The sequence below is a fragment of the Beta vulgaris genome, chromosome 8 (assembly GCF_026745355.1).
Source record: "Beta vulgaris subsp. vulgaris cultivar EL10 chromosome 8, EL10.2, whole genome shotgun sequence".
NCBI classification, from domain to species: Eukaryota; Viridiplantae; Streptophyta; class Magnoliopsida; order Caryophyllales; family Amaranthaceae; genus Beta; species Beta vulgaris.
Genome location: NC_079209.1, coordinates 40570296 through 40597018, shown reverse-complemented (window position 1 = coordinate 40597018; position 26723 = coordinate 40570296). Strand labels below are relative to the sequence as shown.

At 39.4% G+C, this 26723-nt stretch overlaps 1 protein-coding gene and 1 long non-coding RNA gene across 2 annotated transcripts; both read right to left on the bottom strand.

Moving 5' to 3' along the window:
- Window positions 1–3298: 3298 nt before the first annotated feature.
- Window positions 3299–5413, bottom strand: LOC125492387 (uncharacterized). The gene is made up of 4 exons (XR_007268983.2): window positions 4301–5413; window positions 4061–4200; window positions 3852–3949; window positions 3299–3540 (listed from the first exon to the last, which is right to left on the bottom strand). It is a non-coding gene; the product is annotated as an uncharacterized LOC125492387 (long non-coding RNA).
- Window positions 5414–24908: 19495 nt separating this feature from the next.
- On the bottom strand, window positions 24909–25694 carry LOC104901533 (uncharacterized). Its single transcript, XM_010689121.1, has one exon. The coding sequence runs from the start codon at window positions 25692–25694 to the stop codon at window positions 24909–24911; it is 786 nt and encodes a 261-aa protein (XP_010687423.1).
- Between the last annotated feature and the right edge of the window lie 1029 nt (window positions 25695–26723).

The following is a 26723-nucleotide window of genomic DNA, read 5'->3' as shown; positions in this document are numbered from 1 at the left end:
GTTGTATGTTGTCTACATCACTACTTTATGTGACTATCTCAACTCCAGAAATCCTATAATAATCACTATAATATCTAAAAAAATATTGGCAAAACTTAACTTTTAACCTATTAAATATGTGCATAGGCCGCACCCATTAGTTGAAGTCTTGAAGAGACAATCAACTTTATAAGACCAAACAGAGGTTACACCATAAAACCATATGGCAATAAGGGGAGTAACTATTAGCTTTGAAAGTTTTGTTGGAGTAATATAAATTTCTTGTACTATAAATATAGATCTGGGCAGCACCTATCAGTTGAATAGACAGTCTACTTTACAAGACTAAAGGAGGTTCCATCTTAATCATATGGCAACAAAGAGAGTAACCTCTTAGCCTTATAAGGTGAATTCATCTCTCTTCTTTTTCTCAATGTGAGATACTCGTGTTGTTTCATTAATGCGCTATACATCATTGAAAATTGTAACATGGTCATTTTTTATATCATATTGATTAATTTTTTTCGGTTTTTTCACCAAATAACCCTGACAAAAAAATTTATTCACCAAATATCCCAACTTTTTTCGAATTCACCATATACCCCTGACTTTTAAAAAAATTCACCAAATACCCCAAATTTTTTAAAAAAATGACATAAAATGCCCTTAATAACTAACGGCGGTTAACTCCGTTAGTTATTAGCGTTAATTAACCCTCAAAAACCCTAAGAATCCTAAAACCCTAACTAACCCTAACCCATTCCCAGCCCACCAAGCCCACCCCCACCCCCATTTCCACCAGCCCCCTATCCCAGCCCCACCAGCCCCCCTACCCCTCGATCTCCCTCGCTGCCGCGCCTCCCCCACCGCACCACCCCCGCAGCCCCTACCAGCCCCCTCCCCCTCATCCGCCGCTAAATTGTGATTCCTGAGCCTCCTACCGCACCCCCACCTCCGGTTCTCTTTCCTCCTCCTAACTCTCCCTATCCCCACCACCCCCGCAGCCCCTACCAGCTCTCATCCGCCACAAAATTGCGAACTAGTGCAGATTTCTTTGACATGAATGGTGGATCTAGTGCGCCGATGAGAGTGAGAGAGGGGAGGCGGATTTTTTCGACAATAATAGCGGATCTAGTGTAGAAACCGTCAATGATATCCCGCTGCGCGCGGGAGGTGGGTGCAGAAACGAGGTCGGAGGAGGAGAGAGAAACGGAGGTGAGTGTAGAAACGAGGCTGGAGGCTGCGGAGGGTGTAGGCTGCGGGTTGGATAGGACCGCAACAGCGAATGTAGGGCTGGCTGTGGGCTGGGTAGGGCTGGGCAGGGGTAAGGTTTGTTGGGGTTGGGGTTGGCTGTGGATGGAATGGGTTAGGTTAGTTAGGGGTTTAGGTTAGTTGGGATTTAAGATTTTTAGGTTAATTAGGGTTTTTATGATTAATTAGTTTTTTAGGTTAATTAACATTAATGACTAACGAGTTTAACCGTAGTCATTAAGAACGGTATTTAAGTTATTTTTTTAAAAGTCGGGGGTATATGGTGAATTCGGAAAAAAGTTGCGGTATTTGGTGGATAAATTTTTTTGTCTGGGGTACTTGGTGAAAAAAACGTAATTTTTTTAAAAATGACCATGGAAGATAATTACCTAAACCAAAAATTCTTCAAATGAATCTATATGAGTCTATTTTTCATAAATTTTTGGTCACTCTTATCCTTGCTTCGTACTCTTTTAATTGTAAAATTTCCTATTTTAGGTGCTTTAATTTTAGTTGCAATATTACCTATATTTAATATTCTTTCTCTTTATCTCCTTCATCATCACATGGCTCTTGTTTTTATGTCTCTTTATTTTTTGGTTATTTTCATGGAAGTTTTATTTTTAATATATAGTGTTGTAAGTTAACTTATGTTATTGGGATCTTTTGTTTTTATGTCTCCCAAGAAAACGAATAATTGAACTAAATCAGCTCAATACAAATTCTAAATTTTGCTGCAAAGCTGTACTTTCTCTACTAAATTGGTTGCTTCCAATTTGGTTTGATGATAAGTTGGTAAAATCTTCCTCTCCATGTTGTGATGTAGGGAGTAGGTCTGTGAATTTTAGTAGAGTGTAAAATGAAAATTTAAGGTTGTGGCAGGTCTATATGGCTAATTCTCCAACTTTGTCAGTTGGATTCATCATTAAACGTCCTAATTCTTCCTTAAATTAGATTAGGTGGTTGAGTTTTTTGGGTTTCAAGTACAAAGCGCGAAAAAAATTAGGGTTAGTTTTTTAGGTGATGGGAAGTGTCGTTCCTTCCTTTCTTTATGTGCGATTAGCTTAATGGTTTTTGGAGTGAAGTTCATCATTTTCTTTGGTGGTGTGGTTTTGTTTTCCGTCTGTTAACATTCCTTCTTATTGGAAGTTTACCCATAATTCCAGTGCTCGCATTAAATCCGATTGGAAATATCTCTGCTGTAATTCAAAGTGAATCCTGGATTTTTAGAACTTGCCCTAAAAATTGTTTGTTATTTATACAGCAAACTTCAGGTATTTTCTCATTCAATTCGCTTGTCTTGTATTACTATAAAAAAATTTACAAAAAAAGTTATTCTCCTGCTATAATTTGCTCTTGGTAATAATTTGTTTGTTGTTAAGTAACATGGTGGTTAATAAGTCTTTTAAAGATGTAGTTCTTGAGGTTGATGCTTATCTCAATTCTCGAGGTTGATGCTTAACTCAATTCTGTCCATGTTGTTCCTTTCATTAGTGGAAAAAACAACAAGTGATGCGATCAAAATAGCCCTAAGGACTGCGTTTTTAACCCACGCCCTTAGAGTATGTTCAATGGTTAGACTCTTCAAAGGGTTTATCAAATACTATATTAATTTCTCTTTCCTCCACATCACTCATACCCAATCTACTCAAAAACCTCTATTTTCTTACTCCCAAGTTTATACCAACTTTTGGGGTCATCACATTTCCCATGAACCAATAATACTTTGCCATTTGTCACATCCAAGAGATACTTTTCAGAATTTTTTCTTTTGTAAACGGTCCATATTCATGAACTGGGCAAGCCTCTCTCTCCTTCCTTTTTTTCTCTCTCTTAATTGTTTATTGTTTTTTAGCCTCCTCCCTCCTCATGAACTGTCAGTGGACCAACCACTGGACATACTCTTAGTGTAGCAACCCTTGGGCAAAAAGGAAAAGCTACGATTTAAGCCCAAAACCGCAACCCTTTTTATAGATAAAGAGCCGCAACCCTTTTTATAGATAAAGGGCGGCAGTTTTTATCAAAACCACGGTCCATGTGACCCAAAAAAAAAATTCACTTTTCAGTCCTAAATTATCCAAATTGTTATACACATATAAAATTATCATTTTTCATTGTAAATTATGTTTTAATACAAATAAAGAGAGTTACAAAATCATGTATCTTTTAGTACTCTTGCTGAACAACAGCTTGTGGCCTGTGGCAGCAACAGCTTGTGGCCTGTGACAGCTCGTGGGCAGCAGCTAGGTGTAGGCAATTGCTCTGCTTCATACTGTAGATGCATTGTAGCCCAGATTTTTCAAAGCCTCCCTAGATATCGAGCAAGTAATCTTCATAAGGTGTAACAATAGCAACACTAATATTTCATTAACCAAAGATAAACATTACAGACCATATAGTCCATAACAACAAGCATAACTTCTAACTTTCCAAAATTCAAGCACATAACACCAATCAGTGGGTATAGTCGAATGTTAAAAGAGAGTTCACAGCAGACCCATGTGTTTACATACTACAATGATTTAATAGAAAATGCAAAGAGTAGATAGAAAGAGAGTTCTACAGCAGACCTATGTGTTTACTTATAACAATGATTTAATAGAACAATAATGAAAGCAAACCTGCTGAACTGCTTCCCTGTAAACGGGAACCAGTATCTCAGGCCAACATTGACAGATACATTCTTGTTCTTTGCTTCTAATGACAAAAGTGCATTTGCCTTCAAAAAATCATTAAGCCTTAGCAACATAATAGAAATCGAAATTTCATCATCAATGATATGGTAGAGAAGAAAGTAAGGAAGTCTACACTGCAAAAGAGCTTGTGTCACCTGCTCATCAGTTATCTTTTGCAAAGGTGAACCCCTCCTATTGAAGCGTATCCTTTGCTTTTAGGGGCTCTAAGCATAGAGATCAATTGAGCCACAGGTCTTTGCAGAAAATGGAACAGCATCGGAAGGCGAATGATATCCTATTTCAAGTTTTTTAAAACAAACATATCAGATAACTCTAATAGCTTGATCTACCTTAAACCGCTAAGAAGACAATCAAACCAGTTTAAACTGACATACTGGGTTAACAAATAGATTAAACAAGAACGGCTGGACGTCATTAAGAGTTTCAGGTCCTCCAAGATTTAAAAGGAGCACCCCAATCTTTTCCTCTGCAGCATGTGAAGGAGCTGCCGCCAAGTCCTCGTCGTAGATACCAGTATATAGCAGCAGAACAAAATGTCTTCCCCACTCCTCAAGCTAGATCAAGAAACTTCAAACTCATTCTAGATTATGCTTCAAATACACTCTATCTAGAACCATTTACACCAATAGGTAAATAGATGAAAGTACCAAACTATCATTTCTATGAAAACAAATTTCACTTCAAGTGCAATTAAAAGAGCCATTTAAATAGAACCATTTACTGCTTTTCCAGGAAACTAAGCACTAGTGAAATACTTGAGAATCAAAGGCAAAAAAGAAAATCAATTTCACTTCAAGTATGCATCATGTGCTTCTAGTGGAAGATGCTTTTGCATTATAAGATAGCTCCCAACGAAAGAAGTTATTTAACATAGGAGATGGTTTAGCCTAGGCCTAGCTACTATTATGATTTATGAATCACTTAAATTTTCATTACTTGATTCAAGGTACAAGAAGGAAATTTGCTACCTAGTTTTGTTAAATTAGCCTTAAAGTATACCACTTGTATGTACCAATTCGCCATTATTGGTTTGCAAAAGATTTCGCGAAAAAGTGAGGAGAAGTCATTAGTCAAGTGCATAGGAAAATCAGGACTTCTGCATTTGAACTTCACCACCAACAAAAAAAATAATTTGCATTTGACCTTCACCGGCAACAAAAAAAATCAATTTGCATTTGAACTTCACCAGCACGTCCTAAACTGACAGCAAAAAAATCAATTTTTGAGAAAAACCAGAAAAAAAAAAAACAGAACACCCACATCTTAGTTTTTGCATTTGAACGATCAAACAAATCAGCTTCAAACCAACATCAAATTCTTGCTTTTAATCTAATCCAAACACAACTTAATTAACAAATAAATTTTGAAAAGACAAAAAAGTTTCCCAACCCTTCAACTTTTTTTTGGGTTAAAATTAATTCAATAATTAACATCAGTAAAGCTAATTATTCATGTTCAAGAGAATGATGAGCAATTAATGGATAAGTAATTGTTTGGGCTCATAATCTGGCCCAATAAATATCAGAAGGCACTTTTTTTAAGGCCTAGGTTTCATATGTCAAAGGAGATTCATCAGCTTTTAGGGAATAAAACAGCTTTACCTCAAAAGAGTGGTGGCTCCCTAGGTATTGGGATGCTCCCCAAAAGGGTTTCCTGTCTGGGAGATTCCTAACACTATAAATACCAACAGTCTCATCAATGAACATGTATTCAATTCTCACCTAACAAAACCAGAGCATCTCTCTCTAAACTTGCTTAATTTCTCTATCTACCTCAATCTCAACTGACTTGAGCGTCGGATGGGCTTTCTTAGGAACACCCCCGGGCCAGTTTTTCCTTGTTTTGCAGGATTGGCATTCTGGATTATTACCTAACTCAGGATTTAACTCTCACCCTAAACACATTACTCTTTTGACTAGTTTCTTAGCCGAAACAGTTTGGCGCCGTCTGTGGGGATACTACATCTCAAAGTCACGTACCGAGAGCAACATGGCACCCCGAAGGAAAACAACCCGAGGTTCACTATCTCGCCAACCAATGCCCCTCCAATCTCAACAACCCCGTGTCTTGGACGAATCCCTAGCAATAGATGATGAGGGATCGACCCCTCGAAACGACGAACACTTTGTCCCCCGGGACAAACCAGCTCCAGTTACCATGGCAGAACTAAAGAGGATAGCTCGGCAGTTGAATGATAACATGCAGAGAAGCTTACAATAACTCATAGCCGGTATTCCCCAACTCAATCAAGGAGGACCTAGAGAGCTGGCACATGGCGAGCCTCGAGATAAGAATGATCCCCACACTCACGTTCCTAACCGAGACGGGTAGCGAGTGGGGAAGTGAGGTCCCGACAAGCCAACTCTCAAAGGACCCAGAACTCGGATGCAAGGCGCATCATAGAGGAAAATCGCAAACGCATAGCGGATTAAGACATGTCTCCTGTCGGGTCTAAGAGAACAAGGCACGAGGATGAAGGGGACTCGGGCCCTCCTCGGAACAAGTCTACCGTTTTGGTAAACCGAGGAGTGCTCAATTTCATGACCCCTTTCAGTCGGGATATTATGGATGTCCCTGATCCGGGAAAGATCAAGGTCCCATCCATCGAGCAGTACTCGGGTAGCATTGACCCCCGAAGACCACATGGCGGCCTACAAAGCCCATATGAGCGTACAGACGGGATGTGAGGCCACCTGGTGCTGCTACTTTCCTACAACACTCAAAGGGTTGGCGCTCAGTTGATTCTCGGGCCTATCACCCGGCATCATCACCAACTTCTCAGTTCTGGAAGCATTGTTTCACCAACATTTTATCGCTGGACGAAGACACAAGAAAACCAGCATGCATCTAATATCAATCAAACAACAAGAGCATGAGAGCCTAGCTGATTATATCAAGAGATTTAACGAAGAATCATTGAAGATTTCAGATCTCCAAGACGGGGTAGCATTTACTGCCCTTATGTCAGGACTCTGGCCGGAAAAATTCAGATGGTCTCTCGCTGAAAATAAGGTCATCACCTTTACTGAAGCCATGAGTCGGGCTCAGAAGTTCATCCAAGTCTCCGACATATGCAAGCCTGTCGGGGAAGTATAAGAAGAAGCAAGAGGAGTTCCCTTACCGGAAATCGAACAAAAACACAAGAAGCAAACAACAGCTTCTCCCGAGAGTAGCAGACAATGGGAACGATCCTTGTTTCAACAGAAACCGACGAGAGATCTACTTGGATCTTGAGCACAAGTCGGTACTTCCCATTCCTCCCCCCATAAGAACCTCTAAGGACAGGAGGGATCAACGACTATGGTGCGAGTACCACCGAGAATGTGGTCGCACCACGAAAGACTGTCGAGAACTGAAGAAGGCCTCGGATCATTTAGCTGACCAAGGAAAGTTGAACGGGTACATCAAACATTCCCGAGAGGAGAAGGGGAAGGAAAAGGAGCTGAGAAATGTAACATCCCGCACTTACCAGCTGCTAACTAATCACACTTAAGATACATAAAACACAATCAACACTTAACAAACCTCGAATTTACATTTATTCACACCTGTAACAGCCCGTACTTCCGAGCTACTAACTAATCAAACTTAAGATACACAAGACACAATCAACACTTAACAAACCTCGAATTTACATTTATTCATAGTGAAAACAAAACCTATAAAAACGATCCTGGATCTGAGGGTCAGGGGCCCACAACATAACAACTTGAAAATCAAATAACAGATTACGAATACTTCCAAACAAAGCATCTAACTTTAACCTCCGCCCACCATTTCATAACATAAAAATCTTCTTCTTGATCAATAATCATATTCCAAGACCTCGACATACATCAACCCTGCAAAATTACTAGCAATGAACCCTGCCCCTACCAGGACAGGTTCCAAGAACAAAATCAGAAAAACTGAGTACACACACTGTACAACCAGAAATTCATTTTAGTGGCTTAAAATATAGTTGTGCGGTTTATTACTCATCAAGTGGAACAATCCCAAACTTCAAAAATACTTAAAATCAAATAGATAGAAATGTTTTTATTACGACACCAGCAAACCTTAACTAGAAACTCCGATAAAGAGTACTCATACATATACTACAGATAATAAGTTCATTGCTATAAGGTGATATGTCACATTTATATATAGTTTTTAGATGCATTTTGATTGCATTTAGAACTCCTTTTAGAGCATTTAGGTGCATAATGGAATGAATTACGTAAGTTGTGCTCTACTACTCCCCGTTTGCGTGTTTTGATCATTTTCAGGTTACTTTGATGCAAATTGATTATGATTACCTAAGATCAAGCCTATTAATCATTGAAGATGAAGATATTTGCACAAGGATCACAATGCATCCATTTGGGACAATTTCGAGTTAGAATGAAGCAAAGAGTTAGTGAAAGAGTTGTCAAAACTGACACCTATTACTATTGTTCCATAACTTTTGATAGAAATTTGATAATCAAGAAATTACAGTTGGGTTGGAAACTAGACTTCAAGGGCTTTCAAATGATATGTCACAAGCCCCAATCCGACTTCTGGTTTGAGAGATACAGCCTTCGCAGTTGACGCAAAATCGCAGTTTTCTCCGCCCGGTCGACCCGGTTCCGACCGGGCGAAATAAATTTTACGATGCAAGGCATGTTAGCCCGGTCAAACGGGCAAGAAAGGAGCCAAAATCGCTTACGCACCCGACCAAGGGGATTTGCTTTATTGTCGTAAGTTGTCAATCACCATCGCCCGACTGGGCGGTTTCTCGACACGGGTTTTTTCGCCTTTTTTAGTCGGTTTTGTATAAAGTATTAATAGGTTTTTAGTTTTTTCGATTAGACTATCTTATTTTCTATGTTTTTAGGGCTAAACATTAGTTTTCTCTCTCTACTTTGTTAACTTTTATTTGGAAGATTTATAAGATCGTTGATTTCTTTTCTTGTTCTTCAATCATTCGGTATTCTTCTCTACTTAGTTTAATTTAATGAATTCTTTTACTTTGATTATGTTTATTGAGTTTTATATCTCATGAGTGAGTAGTCTATTTCTAGGGTTTAGAGAGGGAAGCCATGTTTATACCTTTTTTATTGTGGTTTGATGTTCTTCAATAATTGGATTGAATTAGAATAATTCCTTTGATTTGTTATACTTGTTTAATTCATGTAATTGCGAATATCATGAGTTATGTTTAGCTAATAAGAATTAGAATCGAAAGATCGTATTCATTAGAGGCTTGTTACAATAGGCAGATTTGATTATGTTGAGCGACCGTACTGGCATATGTTAATCTAAGGAGTTGTTAATGCCTGACCAAGGATTAACGAAATACTTTATTTATTCGAACCTCAATCCAAGTGTTGTTGAACTATATTATATTGATTAAACTGGTATAAGATGGTGGAACCGATCGATTGCCCTAGGCTTTTAATTATTTGATAAATTCCCATTTTTATGCATTCTAGTTTATTCTAGTTTAGTTATTAATTATTCAATCATTTTCTCTCTGGAAGTAGTTAGATAATTGAGCATAAATCTGTAGAACTCCTCTCCCTGTGGATCGACCCGTATTTGCCAGTTTCTGCTAAACAGACACCGTGCACTTGCGGTATATTTTAAAACCATCAAGTTTTTGGCGCCGTTGTCGGGGAGAGGCTAGTTTCTATAGCTTTCTGATTAATTATTTGACTATTTCTGCTGTCTCATTGGAACTTCAAGTTCCAATTGAGGCCATCTCACTGCACATTTTTCTTTGTTTCTTTTATGCCCAGGTCTAAAAGAACAGGTACTCCAGTTCCAACTGATCCTGATCTTGAGAAAACCATCCGGCAGCTCAAGAAGACACAAAAGAAGAAAAGGCAATCTGCCAATCAAGGAAAAACCACGGAAGAACCAACAGAACCAATCATGCCTCATAAGTCATTGAATTCTTATGGGGTACCTTCTCCTGGCAATGTTCTCACAGGCCCTACTATGCCTAATATACGGCCAGCCAACTTCGAAATCAAGCCTGCTCTCATTAATATGATCCACAGAATCAGTTTGGTGGCATCCATCTGAAGACCCTGCAAATCATTTACAAGTTTCAAAACTCTGTCGTACCGTTAAGCACCAAGGGGTCACTCCTGATCAGTTGAAGGTCATGGTCTTCGAATTTCTTAAAGGACAAGGCACAAGAAGTGGCTGAACGATGTTAATGAAACTGAGTGGAGTGTATATCTAAGCATTCCTGAAAGAGTACTACCCTCCCACCAAAGACTGCAGAAATAAGACATAAGCTTGCCACCTTCCAACAAGAACCCGATGAAACACTGAAGGAAGCATGGAATAGTTCAAGGATCTGCAGAGAGAATGCCCACACCACAATCTGGATAAGTGGTTCATCACCCAAGCATTCTACAATGGTCTACAACCTCATATCAAGAGTACAATTGATTCATCTGCAGGGGAGTCTTCTTAGATAAGGAGGTGGATGAAGGGTATAATTTTCTGGCCAACTTAGCAGCGAATGATCATAGTTCCTCCAGGACTATTACAAAGAAAAAGTTGGATGTTGATGCATATGCCTTGTTGTCTTCACAAGTAGCCCAGTTGAGCATGAAGATGGACTCACTGAAATCTTTGCAGTCTAGTATTCCTCCTATGAGTATTAATGCAATGTCTTCCATGGCTCCTATTATTCTTCCTTTTGTGAAGTGTGTGGTGTTCAAGGCCACTTTGGTCATAATTGTTGCTACAATCAACCTGATCTGAATCAAATGGCGCACGCAAATGTTTTCAGCAGAGACCTCCACACAACCCATACTCTAACACATACAACCCAGGTTGGAGAGATCATCCTAATTTTTCCTACAAGAACAACAATGTTCAAAATCCTCAACCTCCACCACAATCTTCCTACCAACCACCACATGCCGCTAGACAACAATATTATCAAGGGGCTCCTCAAACCCCCTCCTGGTTTCATAGGCCTTCACACCAAGGCTATCAGCAGCAAGCTTCTCAAAATGTCAACTCTCAAGACCTACTATGTCTGATCTAATGAAAATGATGGTTTCTATGCAGAAAAATCATGAGGAGAGCATCAAGGAGTGAAGAACACTCCACAACACTTGGAGCTCAACTTGCTCAGTGGCGAAAATAATGCACGGAGGCAACCAGGTCATCTGCCGCGGCAACCCATCCCCAAGGAGACTGTCAATGCCGTTACACTTCGTAGCGGCACTGTTTATGATGCTCCTCCCATGCCCGTCGATGATGCTGCTCTAGCAAGAAGAAAGAGTGGTAGAGGAAGAAGCGGAGAAGAGTTCGATGTCTGAGGTCGAACTAGCTAAGGAAGATCAGACAGGAAAGCGGAAGGAAAAGGTTTCTGAAACGCCTATTACACCAAGGCTACCTTTTCCCCATAGGATGCAGAAGTCGAAGGTCGATATACTTGGTAAGTTCTTGACTATGGTCAAGAACCTTGAGGTAACAATTCCTTTTACTGAACTTATTTCTCAAGTGCCTGTTTATGCTAAGTTTTTGAAAGACATGATTACTAAAAAGAAAGACTTTGGTGGGGTAGATCGAGTCGCTCTAACTGAAGAGTGTAGTGCTGTTTTACAAAATAGAACCCCACCTAAGTTGAAGGATCCTGGTAGTTTTTCCATCCCTTGCCATGTAGGTGCATTATTTATAGATAAGGCATTGTGTGATTTAGGTGCTTCTGTGTCTGTCATGCCTTTATCTGTTTATAAGAAACTGAATATGGGAGCACTTAAGTGCACTCAAATTACTTTGCAAATGGCCGATCGTTCTATAAAATACCCTCTAGGTGTTTTAGAAGACGTCCCTGTTAGGGTGGGAAATTTTATATTCCTTTGATTTTGTGGTGCTTGATATGGAGGAGGATGCCCAAATTCCTATTATTCTTGGTAGGCCGTTTTTGTATACAGCTAGTGTTGTTATAGATGTCAAGTCTGGTCTTTAACTTTGAGTGTTGGTGATGATAATGTCACTTTTAAACTAACCAATGCTGTTAAGTCTCCTATGCTTGAGCAAAATTGCTGCAGGAGGAAAATGTTTGATGAGGGGGAACTCATTGCCAAGTCCCTCCGATTTGAGATTGAGGAGGTAATATGGTCGTGCGGGACCTTTATAAACCAGCGCTGTGCGGGAGGCAACCCGTAGTTTTTTTCTCTTATTTTTTATTATTTTTTCTTTTTTTTTCCCTTTTAGAGAGTTAGAGAGCGGGAGAGTCTATAACTTAATTTTTCTCTAAGCATGTCTATAGTTCATCTTGCGGCACTGAGGACATTGCCACGTTCAGCTTGGGGGAGGATTTTTGTATGTATTTTCTCTCTTTTACTACCTTTTAGTGTAGATTTTTTGCTTTCTTAGGCCAGATTTATTTGCTTTCAAACAAAAAAAAAAAAAATTTGCTGAAAAAATACCAAAAATACGATTTGACTGGATTGGTGTGATTGCTTCCCTGTGCCCCATGATGTTCTTTGAAAGTGTATTTGAGCTCTTTATCTGGATAGTTGGGACTTGAGATTGTGATGCTGGAATGTGAACTCTAAATGCCTTGACCCTAATGAGTTTTGATAATAAAGCGCTTATCTTGACTGCATACTTGAATTGGTTAGACTGTGAGGATTCATTCTTGCCAATGGATTCATTTCTATATCCATTTGTTTTCTTGTGTGTTAGTTCCTCATTAGCTGACTGATCTTGACTTTGACACGTACCATTGATATCTGATGACTTGTGGCAATTGTTGTGATAGAGGCGTTCTTTTGTCTGTTTTGAGCCTTAAAGTGATTTTTGTATATACTTTATCCTCCTTAGCCCCGCTGAGCCTAATGACTTTTCGTTACTAAACCTCATTACATGCCCATGGCCCTTTTTTGATATTAATCCCAAGCCTAGCTTGGGGGAGCATATGGTTGAGTTAGTATCTGAGATAGTTTTTATGAGTTATTTTGGATGGAGATGATTGTATTAAGGTACAAAAGTTGAGGAAAAGAAAAGAATGAGCAAATTGAAATACATGTGATTATGGGATTGGAAAAAATGCAAAGGGAAAGAAAAAGAAAGATTGAAAAAAATGAACAAAAAGTCAAAAAAATCTTTCTTTCACAAGTGTTCGCAAAGAAAAAAATTCATCACACTGCTTCAAGGATGAGTTTATTGAAAATTTTGTTGATTTATAGAATTGGAACATGTTATTGGCTATATTCAGGTTGATACTTCTAGTAACTTGTGCTCCCCTATTCTTGGTTTTTCCACCACATTTCCCATACATAATCCATACCCAACCTAAGCCCATTACAACCCTGAAAAAGTCCTCTTGAGCTTGTGCTTACATTGTCTATTGGATTGATGTGGAGTCAGTTTGTCAAGGTTAAAGAGTACGTTCGCTACTTGAGTCGACATGATTCGGTTGAGTGACATTATCACCTTTCTAAAACATGAAGTGTGAGTGGGAAGGGTTATTATGGTTGGGATGGTGAGTGATCGGGCACATCTTTTGCCTGCCACAAAAATTCGAGAGAGTGACACCCTAGTGAGTGCCTTTTCGAGATTTGTATGTCATATAAGGCAGCTGCATTGGATTGCTTATTTGGGCGATTGGTAAATAGAGTATATCTGAACAGTTGAACTTGAATTGTGCCTGCTTGAATGATTTATGAGCTTTATAAAAGATTTTGATCTCTGTTTTCATATATAAGGGGTCGAAGCAATCATATTCATGTTCATGTCTATTTGCTTGAGGACAAGCAAAGGTTTAACTTGGGGGAGTTTGATATGTCACATATATATATAGTTTTTAGATGCATTTTGATTGCATTTAGAACTCCTTTTAGAGCATTTAGGTGCATAATGGAATGAATTACGTAAGTTGTGCTCTACTACTCCCCGTTTGCGTGTTTTGATCATTTTCAGGTTACTTTGATGCAAATTGATTATGATTACCTAAGATCAAGCCTATTAATCATTGAAGATGAAGATATATTGCACAAGGATCACAATGCATCCATTCGGGACAATTTCGAGTTAGAATGAAGCAAAGAGTTAGTGAACGAAGTGTCAAAACTGACACCTGTTTACTATTTTGGCCATAACTTTTGATAGAAATTTGATAATCAAGAAATTCCAGTTGGGTTGGAAACTAGACGTCAAGGGCTTTCCAATGATAGGTCACACTCCCAAATCTGACTTCTGGTTTGAGATATACAGCCTTCGCAAGTTGACGCAAAAATCGCAGTTTTCCCGCCCGGTCGACCGGGCGAAATGAAATTTTCACAGGATGCAAGGCATGTTAGCCCAGTCAACCGGGCGAGAAAGGAGCCAAAATCGCTTGCGTGCCCGATCGGGCGGATTTTCTTTTTTGTCGTAAGTTGTCAATCACCGTCGCCCGACCGGGCGGATTTCGCCCGGTCGACCGGGCGGTTTCTCGACGCGGGTTTTTTCGCCTTTTTTAGCCGGTTTTGTAAAAAGTATAAATAGTTTTTTAGTTTTTTCGATTAGACTACCTTATTTTCTACGTTTTTAGGGTTGAATACTTAGTTTTTCTCTCTCTACCTTGTGTTATCTTTTGATTTGGAAGATTATAAAGATCGTTGATTTCGTTTTCGTTGTTCTTCAATCATTCGGTATTCTTCTCTACTTAGTTTAATTTAATGAATTCTTTTAGTTTGATTATGTTGATTGAGTTTATTACTATCATGAGTGAGTAGTTTATTTCTAGGGCTTAGAGAGGGAAGCCATGTTTATACCTTTTTTATTGTGGTTTGATGTTCTTCAATAATTGGATTGAATTAGAATAATTCCTGTTGATTTGTTATACTTGTTTGATTCATGTAACTGCACAATATCATGAGTTATGTTTAGCTAATAGGAATTACAATCGAAAAATCGTATTCATTAGAGAGGCTTGTAATAATAGGTAGATTTGATTATGTTGAGCGACCGTACTGGCATATGTTAATCTAAGAGTTGTTAATGCCTTACCAAGGATTCACGAAATACTTTATTTATTCAAACCTCAATCCAAGTGTTGTTGAACTATATTATATTGATTAAACTGGTATAAGCATGGTGGACCGATCGATTGCCCTAGGCTTTTAATTATTTGATAAATTCCCATTTTTCTGCGTTCTAGTTTATTCTAGTTTAGTGATTAATTATTCAATCATTTCCTCTCTGGAAGTAGTTAGATAATTGAGCATAAATCTGTAGAACTCCTCTCCCTGTGGATCGACTCGTATTTGCCAGTTTCTGCGAAACAGACACCGTGCACTTGCGGTATATATTAAAACCCATCCTAAGGACAAAGTTCAACAACAGTTGAAATACATAAGCTCGCCCTAAAACCTCATTTTTGGTGGCTTAAGACCATTCGTATACAATTCATGCTAGAATTCAGTATGCTTCACAAGTAAGGTGCTTGCTTAAAATTTTCAGGATTACTATCCTTGCACAATCGCATTAAAGTAAAAAACTTTATCATGAAGATCACCACTTAGCTCATTCAATAGCATTTAATTTATTTGGGTAAAGCGAACACGAATAGAGAGGGGCTCCTTACACAAGGAGCCGACTATCTCTAAGCTAATGGAGGTTGTCACCCCCACCGTTTAAATTTTTATGCTTGCAAGCCTTAACCAGGACATGTCACATTTTTATTATTTGCTGGACTTCACCCACCCAGCGAGGGTTCGGAAGGAGATCACCCATCCTCCAAGGGTTCGGAAGGAGATCACCCATCCTCCAAGGGTTGTTGTTCATACCGTACCTTATTTGGTATCGGCCTTTACCCACTTGTATCCGTAGTTTGTTTACATAAATAGTTTAAATGCACAGTTTATCAATACCACACGTGTTCCAAAGAACACACATTTATCCATGGAGAGGAAAAGGAATCACAACTACTATAGTGTCGCTAATCATTGCAAGACTTGAATCTTCTTTTGAAATCTTTTATTTTACGACAACAATTTCACCTATTAGTTAGGTGTAAAGATATAAGGAAACAATCAATTCTTTACTGCTTGTAAAAGTCATATAGGCACTTAGTGGGCTCATTTAAACTTTATTAAAAGGGTTGATTTAACTTGAACATGTGGAACTTTTGTCAAAATAGTTGCAGCAAAAACACTGAACTTAAAATGAACAGAACTTCCTGCTCGGTACTTCGAATTAGGAATTTCCAAAACTTAACCTCAATAACTTTTAGATCATGACTACTCAAAGGAACAATACCCGCTCCATAACACATATTGAGTATCTCGCTCCATAAATGTTGTTTACTTTCCCCATAAAACAATAACTAAATCATAATGCTTATTTTCTCAATAACACAAACTTATATCTTTCAAATCTTATACGCTTGTTCTTAATTCGTATCGCATACTCAATTCCAAAGTGTATCAACGACTTAAACTTTCGTCCCTAAATTAATATAAAACAAAAAAAAGTTGAAATGTAATTAACATATCCAAAATACCTGAACCTCAATAATCTTATTATAACACAAACTCGAATCTCAAATAATCTCACTTACCTTAAATATATTCTTTTAAAGGAAGTAATATACATAAAACGTATTCGAAATCAAATATCTCTCCACAGTCGAACCCATAACATAATCAAAATGTAAAATATGTTTCTCAAATACTTATAAGATAATTGACTATTATCGAGACCCAATTCTAAGCTCGTGCAATTAACCTGTAATATTTTACTTGTAGACTATAAGGTATCCTCTAACATGGTTTGGAAATTCCCTTCATCATAATAGTTTCTCTTTGTACTTGGACTTCCGTCTTTAACTTATAGCATCCAAACTATAGCATTCCAAAATTCTCATGATATGAATTTTCCCTTAAAGGTTTTCTTATTCCCAATACATGAACTTTCATTGCCAGAATATAACCTTATTACATTATCATAAATCACCTACAATTACTATGGCAAGTCAAAATATCTCACTCCATATTTCCCAATACTCAACTCGTTGTCCTCATCCTTCTTAAATTTATAATTCACAACCATACGTCCCCATGTATTTGTACTGAAAGCTCATATTAGCCTTAACACCATACGCTTAGTATTGTCATTATATAACTTTAATTACCATGCTTCTATTATCTAGATTTATATTTTTCTTTCCCAATACCATTTATATAATTTTACTCATCCAATAGAAGAAATTATGCTCCAAACTCTTTTACTTGACCCCTTTGCGGATATGATTTTTTATTACATAAGTATTGTAAATTATATCTCTCTAATCGATACTCCTCTAAACCACCACCAAGATTGGATCCTTTATTTCACTGATACGACATTCATATCTCAAATCCTACACATCCTCTGAACTCACAAACCTCTCGTAACAACTCCATTAACTCATAAATTAATATTTGACCTTTGAAATTCACATCCAAATTTACTATTCCCTAACTATCTAATCTACGTCCACCACATAACATCTTCATTCTTAGTTAGAACCTCCCAACAATTACTTCATCCTTCAATTATGACATCACAAATCTTCATTCTTATATAACCAAGCTCCATATTATTTTCGGAGATATCTTCGGGTGATACCATTCGGCCTTGTTTATACGCCACAAGTAAATCACGGGATATTTTACTACTTCTAATAATATCCTCAAAGCGACACTTGTATTTCTTAAACAGAACTTCACAAGTACCCATCTCACAGCAAACTCATTCTAACTTAGATTCCAAACTCCATATAACATAATTCATCCATAATATTCTATAAAGATATAACTTGCTTACTAGACTTACGCGTTTCCAAACTTAAATCCGAAAATAATGTTCATTAAACTGACCTAAATTTGAGAGACTTTTTCCTATGAGAACTTCTTCATAAAAATTTAAGTAGGAGTAAAGATCCTCCCCGTCATTAATAGAACTAGAAAATTCTGATTTATAATTTCACGAGTCCATATTTGTTCATAACTCCAAGTCATAATTTTCAAAGTTCATGATCATATATAATCAAAATTTCAAACATAATAAAGAGTTTTTCATACTTTCAGAATTCCATATAAAACTTATATCACAAATATTTTCACAATGCCTTAAACCTGAAATTTTAACTCAACATCCTTGATCAAATTTCTTTCTTTTTCTCTGAACTTTCAAATATAACTATAGTTTAAATCGAAATCGACTTCATAAAGATATCGAGTCGACGTCCTGGCTTAGTTCGTAAATCGAAGTACTTGTTGTAAAACCACTTATATAGTTAGATATACTAAAGATCCTTGCTTTAATTCTCATAGCTACACTTTCATATAAAAGATCAACTTACTAAGCATAAGAAACTTATTATAAATTCGATGTGGAAACAAGTAGGTTTAATAATATCACACATCTATATTATTGAAGGATTCAACTACCTCCAATCAGTTCTTCATAAAAATATCACTCAGTAAAACTCATCACATATATAGCTTTCGCTCATAGCTTAAAACCAAATATGTAGTTAACAACTCTTGTAAACACACGAATAACCATTTGAATAATTTTGTATTTATATAAAAGGCTTATTAAGCTCAGCACATGAAATCACATAAAACACGAATATAGATTCAAAGGTGGAAGGACATGTGTGTACCTTGAAACAATTCCCAATAATTCGACATTCTGGATAACCAACTATAGCTCGAACTTCATAATTTATCTCCATATACATACTCCAACAACGACCTCAAAACAATAACAACAATCATTAACCATCCTCACAACAATTTAGATAAACAAATTGAATTACTCATACTTTCTTATCTCTTCTATGAACTAACCACCACAATTCTTATATACAACCCATTCTACTAATCCAACTCACAACATCAATTCTATCTCTAATTAACATCATTCTGATTTCAGAGAGTATTATCAAACAACATAATTTATAAAAATCAGTTTTTATAAACTTACTTAAGAGGCTTACTTCATATTAGAAGCTTCAATCCAATAATAAAGATAAATATTCAATCTTTAAGTTTAACAACTCTTATCATAACTATATTTGCTAATCAATAACAAATTGAGAACCAATTTATTTCTAAAATCAGAATATAAAATTCAATTGCACCACACTTGAATTGGAATCAAAGGAGATGAGGAATTAAGAAAAATTAGCTTATACCTTCATATGGAAAGGAATACCAATACAATGGCAGCAACAAGGCAAACAAGTAGCAATGACAACATTGGGAAACAAAGCCAACCACGGCAGCAGCGCAACACAAAGTACAGCAGCAATGCTGAACTTGTGTAAGGCGTAACTCATAGCTCCGAACTCCGAATTGAGCGATTTTTGTGCCCAAATTCATTAGCTCAAAGTGATCTACAACTTTGATTCAACAACAAAGAGCAGAATGTTGTAGATAATTGAGGCAACAAATTGTCGGAATAAAAACAGAGGAGAGAGAAATGAAGGTAGCAACACCAAACTTACAAAGACCATAACTCATAGCTCCGAACTCCAAATTAAGTGATTTTTGTGCCGAAATTCATAAGCTCGAAGTGATCTACAATTTGATTCAGCAACAAAAATGAAAAATTAGATTACATGTTATAGATAATTGGGGCAACAGATTGTTGGAATAAAAACAAAGGGGAGAGAAATGAAGGTAGCAACACCAAACTTGCAAAGACCATAACTCATAGCTAAGAACTCCAAATCAAGTGATTTTTGGTTCTAAGTTCAATAACTTTTCGAGATCTACAACTTCGATGTAATACTTTTGGGAAAATTTTGACTCCTTAATACAGAAATTGAACATGCACAGTACGGGGTATAAAATCAGAGGAGCGAGAAATTTATTGTTTGGGGTTTTTATTTTGGTTTTGGGGTTTCTCCCAATTCTCAAACACTTGGGTAATTAAACTGAAATATTTAAGAGAATAATTGATCTATGGGAAAAATACACTTTGGCACTTGATTGAGAAGTTATGAAGAAGAGAGAGTGATGCTTTAGCATATAGAGTAGATGACATGAGTGAGGAGAGATAAATTGTAATTAAAAATGGATTTCTCTTTATTTCAAAGCTCAAAATCCTCAACTCAATATCTCTATTATATCAAAATCCATCCTAACTTATTTGTGCCTGGAACTTACTTTAGACGATAAATAATAATTCTCAAAGTAATTTCTTTACTAATATGAACATAGCTAACTTTGAGTAAACGTGTCTGAAAATATCAGTTATTATACTTATCAAATCTCATTTATAAAGTCGTTATTAAACCTGCTTAAAATATAAGCTATTACAAGAAATGACAGTGATAACACTGAGGGCTATGTTGGTGTCATAGTCGGGGGCCATGCCTCGGGTGGATTGTCTGGCCGAGCTCGAAAAGCTCACCTACAATCAATGAAGCAGCAAATGTTGGAAATAGGAACACCCAAGGCGGGATGCTCTGTTATGACGTTCAGGGAGCCTAACCGACACATACACACACCCCCTAACGATCCATTGGTGATAAAAATGAAGATCACCAATTCCCGAGTCAAAAGAATTCTAGTCGACAGCGGATCCTTGGCCGACATGATCACTCTTGACTACTTAATCAAACTGAAATATACCGAGAAGGACGTGACCCCTACTAGCCAGCCACTGATAGGCTTTGGGGGCGGATCCGTCTACCCTCTCGGGTACGTGAAGCTAGATGTAAGGCTCGGGGATAGAGGAAAAGGAAGGAGTCTACTCGTTGATTTCCTAGTGGTTGATACCCCGCTACCTTACAACACCATCATGGGTCGGCCGACGATGAACAAGATAAAGGTAGCCATCTCCGTATACCAGCTGCTGCTGCAGTATGAAACTGACGAGGGACAAGTCGGGAAAAGATATGGGGACCCACAAACCGCCCGGGAATGCTATACCAATAGCTTCCGAACAGGGGCACCCGAGGAGAGGAAAGAGAAGAAAAGGAAGAGGGAAGATCCTACAGATGCCCCTACCGGTCTCGGGGTCTATATTTCGGAGAATCCCAAGCTATACGAACGTCCCCGGCCGGTGGGGAAAGTTGAAGAAGTTATAGTGGATCAGAAAGTCGGGCATACCTTGAGAATTGGCACGAACCTCAGCCCCAAGATCAAGGAGGAATTACTTCATACCTTGAAAGAATTCAAGGATGTCTTCGCCTACTCGGCCTCTGATATGCATGGAATTAATGAATCCCGACTTTGCATCGCATGAGCTGAATATTAAGGAAGGATTCCGTCCTATCAAGCAAAAATTCAGGCATTAGGGGCCTAAGAGGAATGTCGCGGCTGCTGAAGAACTGAAGAAGCTACTCGAGGTGGGAATCATTGAGGAATGCCAATACACTGAATGGCTGGCCAACTGGTACTGGTAAAGAAGGCCAATGGAGCTTGTTGCATGTGCGTCGATTTCATATATCTAAACAAGGCATGCCCTAAGGACAACCATCCTCTACCAGAGATTGACAGACTAGTTGACTCAACGGCGGGTCACGAGTTGCTCAGCTTTATGGACGCCAACGCGGGATACCACCAGATCCCCATGGCGGAAAAGGACCGAGTGCATACAACGTTTGTCACGGCCCAAGGTATATACTGCTACAAAATGATGCCCTTCGGGCTAAAAAACGTGAGGGCTACGTACCAACGAACAATCAACAAGTCTTTGCTGAGCAACTCGGGAGGAACATTGAAGTTTATGCAGACGACATGATCGTCAAGAGTAAGAGAAGGACTGAATATGTGAACGACCTCAAAGAGACATTAACAACCCTCAGAAATTATGGCATGAAGTTGAACCCCAAAAAGTGTATGTTCGGGGTGAAAAGGGGTAAGTGCCTAGGATTTCTGATGGATGAAAGAGGTATCGAGGCCAACCCCGACAAGATCAATGCTATTCTGAACATGTCATCACCAAGAAACTTCAGGGAAGTACAAAGGCTAGCAGGATGCCTCGCAGCATTGGGCTGCTTCCTATCCCGGTCGACCTATAAAAGCTTGCTCTTCTTCAGAGCCTTGAAAAGGAAAGAGTTCGAATAGGATAGCGGAGCAGAAGAAGCCTTCCATCTGCTGAACCAGCACTTGGCAACACTACCCAAGCTCATATCCCCCTTGCCGGGGGAGACCCTTTATGTGTATCTCTCAGTGTCAGAACACGCTCTCAGCGCGGTGCTGCTAGCTGAGAGAGAAGGAACCCAGCACCCCGAGATGGGTTGTTACCCATGAACGAGAAAGAAGCTGATGCCCTCAAGAGGAAGGCGGGGTGGTTTATCTGGCATGAGGGTCATTTATACAAGAAATCCTATACACACCCACTGCTGAAATGTGTAACTCCCTTCGAGGGAAACTACATTTTGAGGAAGATACACGAAGGGGCTTGCAGCAACCATCAAAGCGCCAGGACAATAGCGGGGAAAGCTCTGAAATACTGGTCCACCTTGAAACATGATGCGGATGTCCTAGTCAGGAAATGCCCTAATTGCCAACTTCATGGAGACAATCCTCGGGCCTCGACTAATCCTTTGACCACCATTTAGGCGGTCCTGTCATTCGATAAGTGGGGAATGAGTCTAATAGGCCCCTTCCCATCGGCCTCGGGACAAAGGAGATTCCTGTTGGTAGCCATCGACTACTTCACTAAGTGGGTTGAGGCAGAGCCATTGGCGTCCATAACAGACAAACAAGTGCAGAATTTCATCTGAAAAAACCTCATCACTCGTTTCGAGGTTGTTGAGTTCCCTGTTTTGAGTTTTGAGTGATGACAAACCACATTGAACTATTATATTGCATGCATGTTTCTGTTTGCATGTGTAGGTGCCAAAGTACAAGTTCAATGGATAGAAAGACGAAGCTTGTGAAGCCAAGTCTTGAAGATTTGCATGAAGACCAAAATCATGTTGTAGCACATTTAGGTCTTAGATGCAATGTAAGTGGTATAAAGGTGTTGATGCACTATAAAGGTTTGAAACTAGAGAGATGAGTTAGTTGTGGATGACAAGAAACTTCGGTTACTTGTCATACATAACTACAAGTAAACTTGGTTGATTGGAACAGTCTGGGAACAGATCTGAACCAGTCCTCTAGGGTTTATTTCATGCATTCGTATTTTAGGAAAGTTTTCTTTCCGCGCAAAATTGATTTTCAAAATACACGGATACATGGTTTGTTGTGTGAGCAAGATTTCTTAAGTATGGTAAGTGTGTTATATGATATTATACTGATTTTATTTGATATCAAATAAAATCAGTGAGTATATTTTCCTTGGAATAATTTCCATACTTCCGGGGAAAATATACTCTCATAATATCATGTAACATTTACTTACCAAAGGCTTATTTAAGGAGTTCTGCTAGCACACAAACGGTGAGGCTTTTGCACGCATATTTTCATATACTCTAAGCAAAAGCATTCTCTCTCTCTCAAGCTCTCAAACCTAGCACAAACCCTAATACCACATAGATCTTAAACTACTCTCATTCTAAGCGTGTAAGGTTGTTTGTTCTTGAGAGGAAACTTGTTGTAAGTGAACCAATTGTGAGTTCAGTTTGCTGGGGAAGTTGATCGGGGATCAACTTCATTTGAACCATCATAGTTGGTGGTTGGGTCGAACTTTCATAGGTGGAAGTTGGGGAATCATCTTGTGCATAGGTGCATAAGTGATTGAGTGTAATTCTTTTGTTATTCTGAGTTGATTGATAAAAGAGTGAGTGAGTGGAGGACGTAGACTTATTAGAAGTCGAACCTCGTTAAATCCTTGTGTTGTTTATTCATTGCTCTTATTTCCGCTGCTAGAGAACTGTTCCTTTACTGTTCTTACTATAATCGAAAAATTTACAACATTCGGACAAACACTCAATTTACCCCCCCCCCCTCTTGAGTGTCACTTGCACTTACAGGGGTTCCTAAGACTCTCATCTCCGACAATGGAAGACAGTTCAACAACGAACCTACCCGGGAGTATTGCTCTAGGTTTGGCATTTAAACCAGATTCTCAGCAGTCTCCTAACCACAAACGAATGGCCAGGCAGAGGCCACAAACAAGATAATGCTGAATGGAATAAAGAAGTCACTGGAAGGAGCCAAAGGGACCTGGATTGACGACCTCCCGGGAGTGCTATGGTCAGCATGAACGACGATGAAGGAGGCGACAGGCCAGTCACCCTTCAGCTTGGTCTATGAAAGTGAAGTTGTTCTCCCGGTTGAAGTCGAGATACCCTCCCCGAGGATGACATTCTATGACTACGAACAAAATGAGAAAGAAAAGTTAATCAATCTCGATCTGCTTCCAGAGATGCGGGGTAACTCATTGCTCAAGTCTATTCATAACAAGTTGTGGGTAGCCAGATAGTTCAACCTGCGAGTTAAAGCTCGCCCCATTCATGTCGGGGATTGGGTGGTGAAAAAAGTTGAAGGCACAGGCCTCACTCACTTAAAAGGCAAGCTCAAGCCGAAGTGAGACGGACCTTACAAAGTCGTGGCGGAAATCAAGCCCAGGATATACCGACTTGAATCCCCTGAAGGTACCCCCCCCCCCCTCGCCCGACCCTGGAATGCAGACAATTTGAAGAAATACTATGTGTAAGCACTATCAATCTTTGAGATTTACGATGTAAACAGGACATGCTTGAGCCTTGTTACACTATTTGATTAACCACAACTCGGGGTTATATGTTATATGCCTTATTAGAGTTGTCGGTTGGGCCACACTTGAGCCTTATGTTCATCCTGTTAGCCACAACTCGGGGAAGTAAGTTGTAACCCAGGGAGTTGTTGGCCTTGTCATGAGAAATTAATGAAATGACATTATCGCAAAGCATGGGTTCTATTATGTGCAGTTGTATCAGTTGTATCTAACAGAATATAATGAGGGCAATCGCGAAACAAAAAATTGAGGCCATACTCGAGAACATGCTCTCGGGATTCAAAAACCAAATATTCAGAATCTAAAATTCAAATAACAAAAACTTCAAGACTAAGCTTCAGCAGCCTTCTCGGGGGAGCTATCAACACTAGCATCCTCCTCGGAGGAGACCTCCACAGAACTGCAACATTCATCATCATCTCCCTCGACGGGAACCTGTGTTGTTGGTGCTGCTGAAGTTGGCTGAGCAATCGGGGTAGTAGAAGAAGAAACAACTTCTTGCACTTCAGAAGCACCCGGGGTTTGAGAAGACTCCACCTTCTTCTTAGCTTGGGCTTTAGCCTCTTGCTCTGCAGCAATGTGGCGATCAAATTCAGCTTTAACCGCCGCCCAATCCAAGCTTGCATTAGACTCGGGGAGAATGGCATGTAGGCGTTGTTTGGTCTCTCGAGTTGCTAAACGGTAAGAAGTCGAGGCCAACTTACCTAAATAGTCTAGCCCCTCCGGAGTTGTCTTCCAATGAGCGAGCCATTCACCCTGAGCCTGCTTGAGGTCAACCTCAGCCTTCTTCAACTTGTGGCGGGAAGAATTATACTTCTCGACAGCATCGGCCAGTTTAGTTTGTAACTCCTCGGCTCTCTTTTGGGAGGCGTTCCGGTCAATCAAGGCCTTATCCAGATCCTCTTGAAGCCTCTTGTGGTTGTCTTTTAAAGTAGTGTGGGCCTTGACTGCCGCACTTGCCTCTTGGAAGGTCTCCTTCTGCGACTTAAGCTCTTCATTCAGCTTGGTAACTTCACCCTCGGTCGAAGTTACCTTGGCCTCTAAATCAGAAATATTCGTCTTCAGAGAGGCAATCTTATCCTCAAACTGATCCCGACGGCGGATGACGGAAGTCATCCGGATAGAAGTCTGCTAAATAGTAACATTTGTAAACTCGGGGGACAGAAGCAAAAGGAAAACAAAAATAACGAGTTGGGAAAGTATGTACCTCCAACCACGACTTGCCCATCTGTAAGCTCTGCTGATACACCGACACGCACCCCACCGGAGGCGTCAGAACCGAGTCAAAGTGCTTCGCTCGGACTACAAAGTAAGGATCCTGGATCCAGAATTCAGTCCCCACGTATTTGAGATTCCTCTCCATGTACTTCATAAAGACGGGGTCGGGGTAGTAAGTGTGGGGCCCCTCCTCGGGGTCCAAGGGAGGATACTCGCAACCGGAAGTGCTAGGACCCTCCTCCTCGTCGGTTCTCTTAGACACCATCACTACACCATCAGAAATACGCTTATCTAAGTAACTCCTAGCACAAGTCCTATGCGCGACCGACACCTCCCAAGGACCCGGGATCAAACCCTCGTCCTCTTCCGATAAAGAATCCGAGGGGCTGGGTAACGGAATCGCCTTGGCACCGTCGAAGGATCCGGGTAAGATACCCGAGTACTAACTAAGAAGCCCTCTTCCCCTTGAATCTCTTCCGAAAGTCTAGGAGGGGAAGAGGCTGGAGTACTTGACTCCAACTCAGGGTCCATAGTAGGGAGTTCGATCTACGATAGAAAACAGCAAGGAAATAAATATACAAAGTAAAGCGTACCTTCTCGGGAATGACACAACTCGGGAAACACAGAGATGAACTCGGGCAGAAAATGGTGTGAAAGACTTGAGGAAAGATTCTATGGAGAGAATTCTAGAGAGAGAAAGACAGGAGAGTGTGTGAGCAAATTTTGCAAATGACAAGAAAGTACAGAAAGTTGGCTCCCCCCTCCCTCTATATAGAGAAATCTTCATCCCGCGTCGCGACAACCTCTGGACTACCCTTGGAAGGCCTATGAGAGACGAATCCCCAATAAAGTCCATGCATGACAAGGCGCAAAATCATTAAATATCAGAGGCCCATAATTCAAGTCCGAATCCAAGGGAATATATGG

Bases quoted from the DNA above. Each gene is read 5' to 3' on its own strand.
- LOC104901533 (XM_010689121.1), bottom strand. From the start codon at position 25,694: ATGACTTCCGTCATCCGCCGTCGGGATCAGTTTGAGGATAAGATTGCC.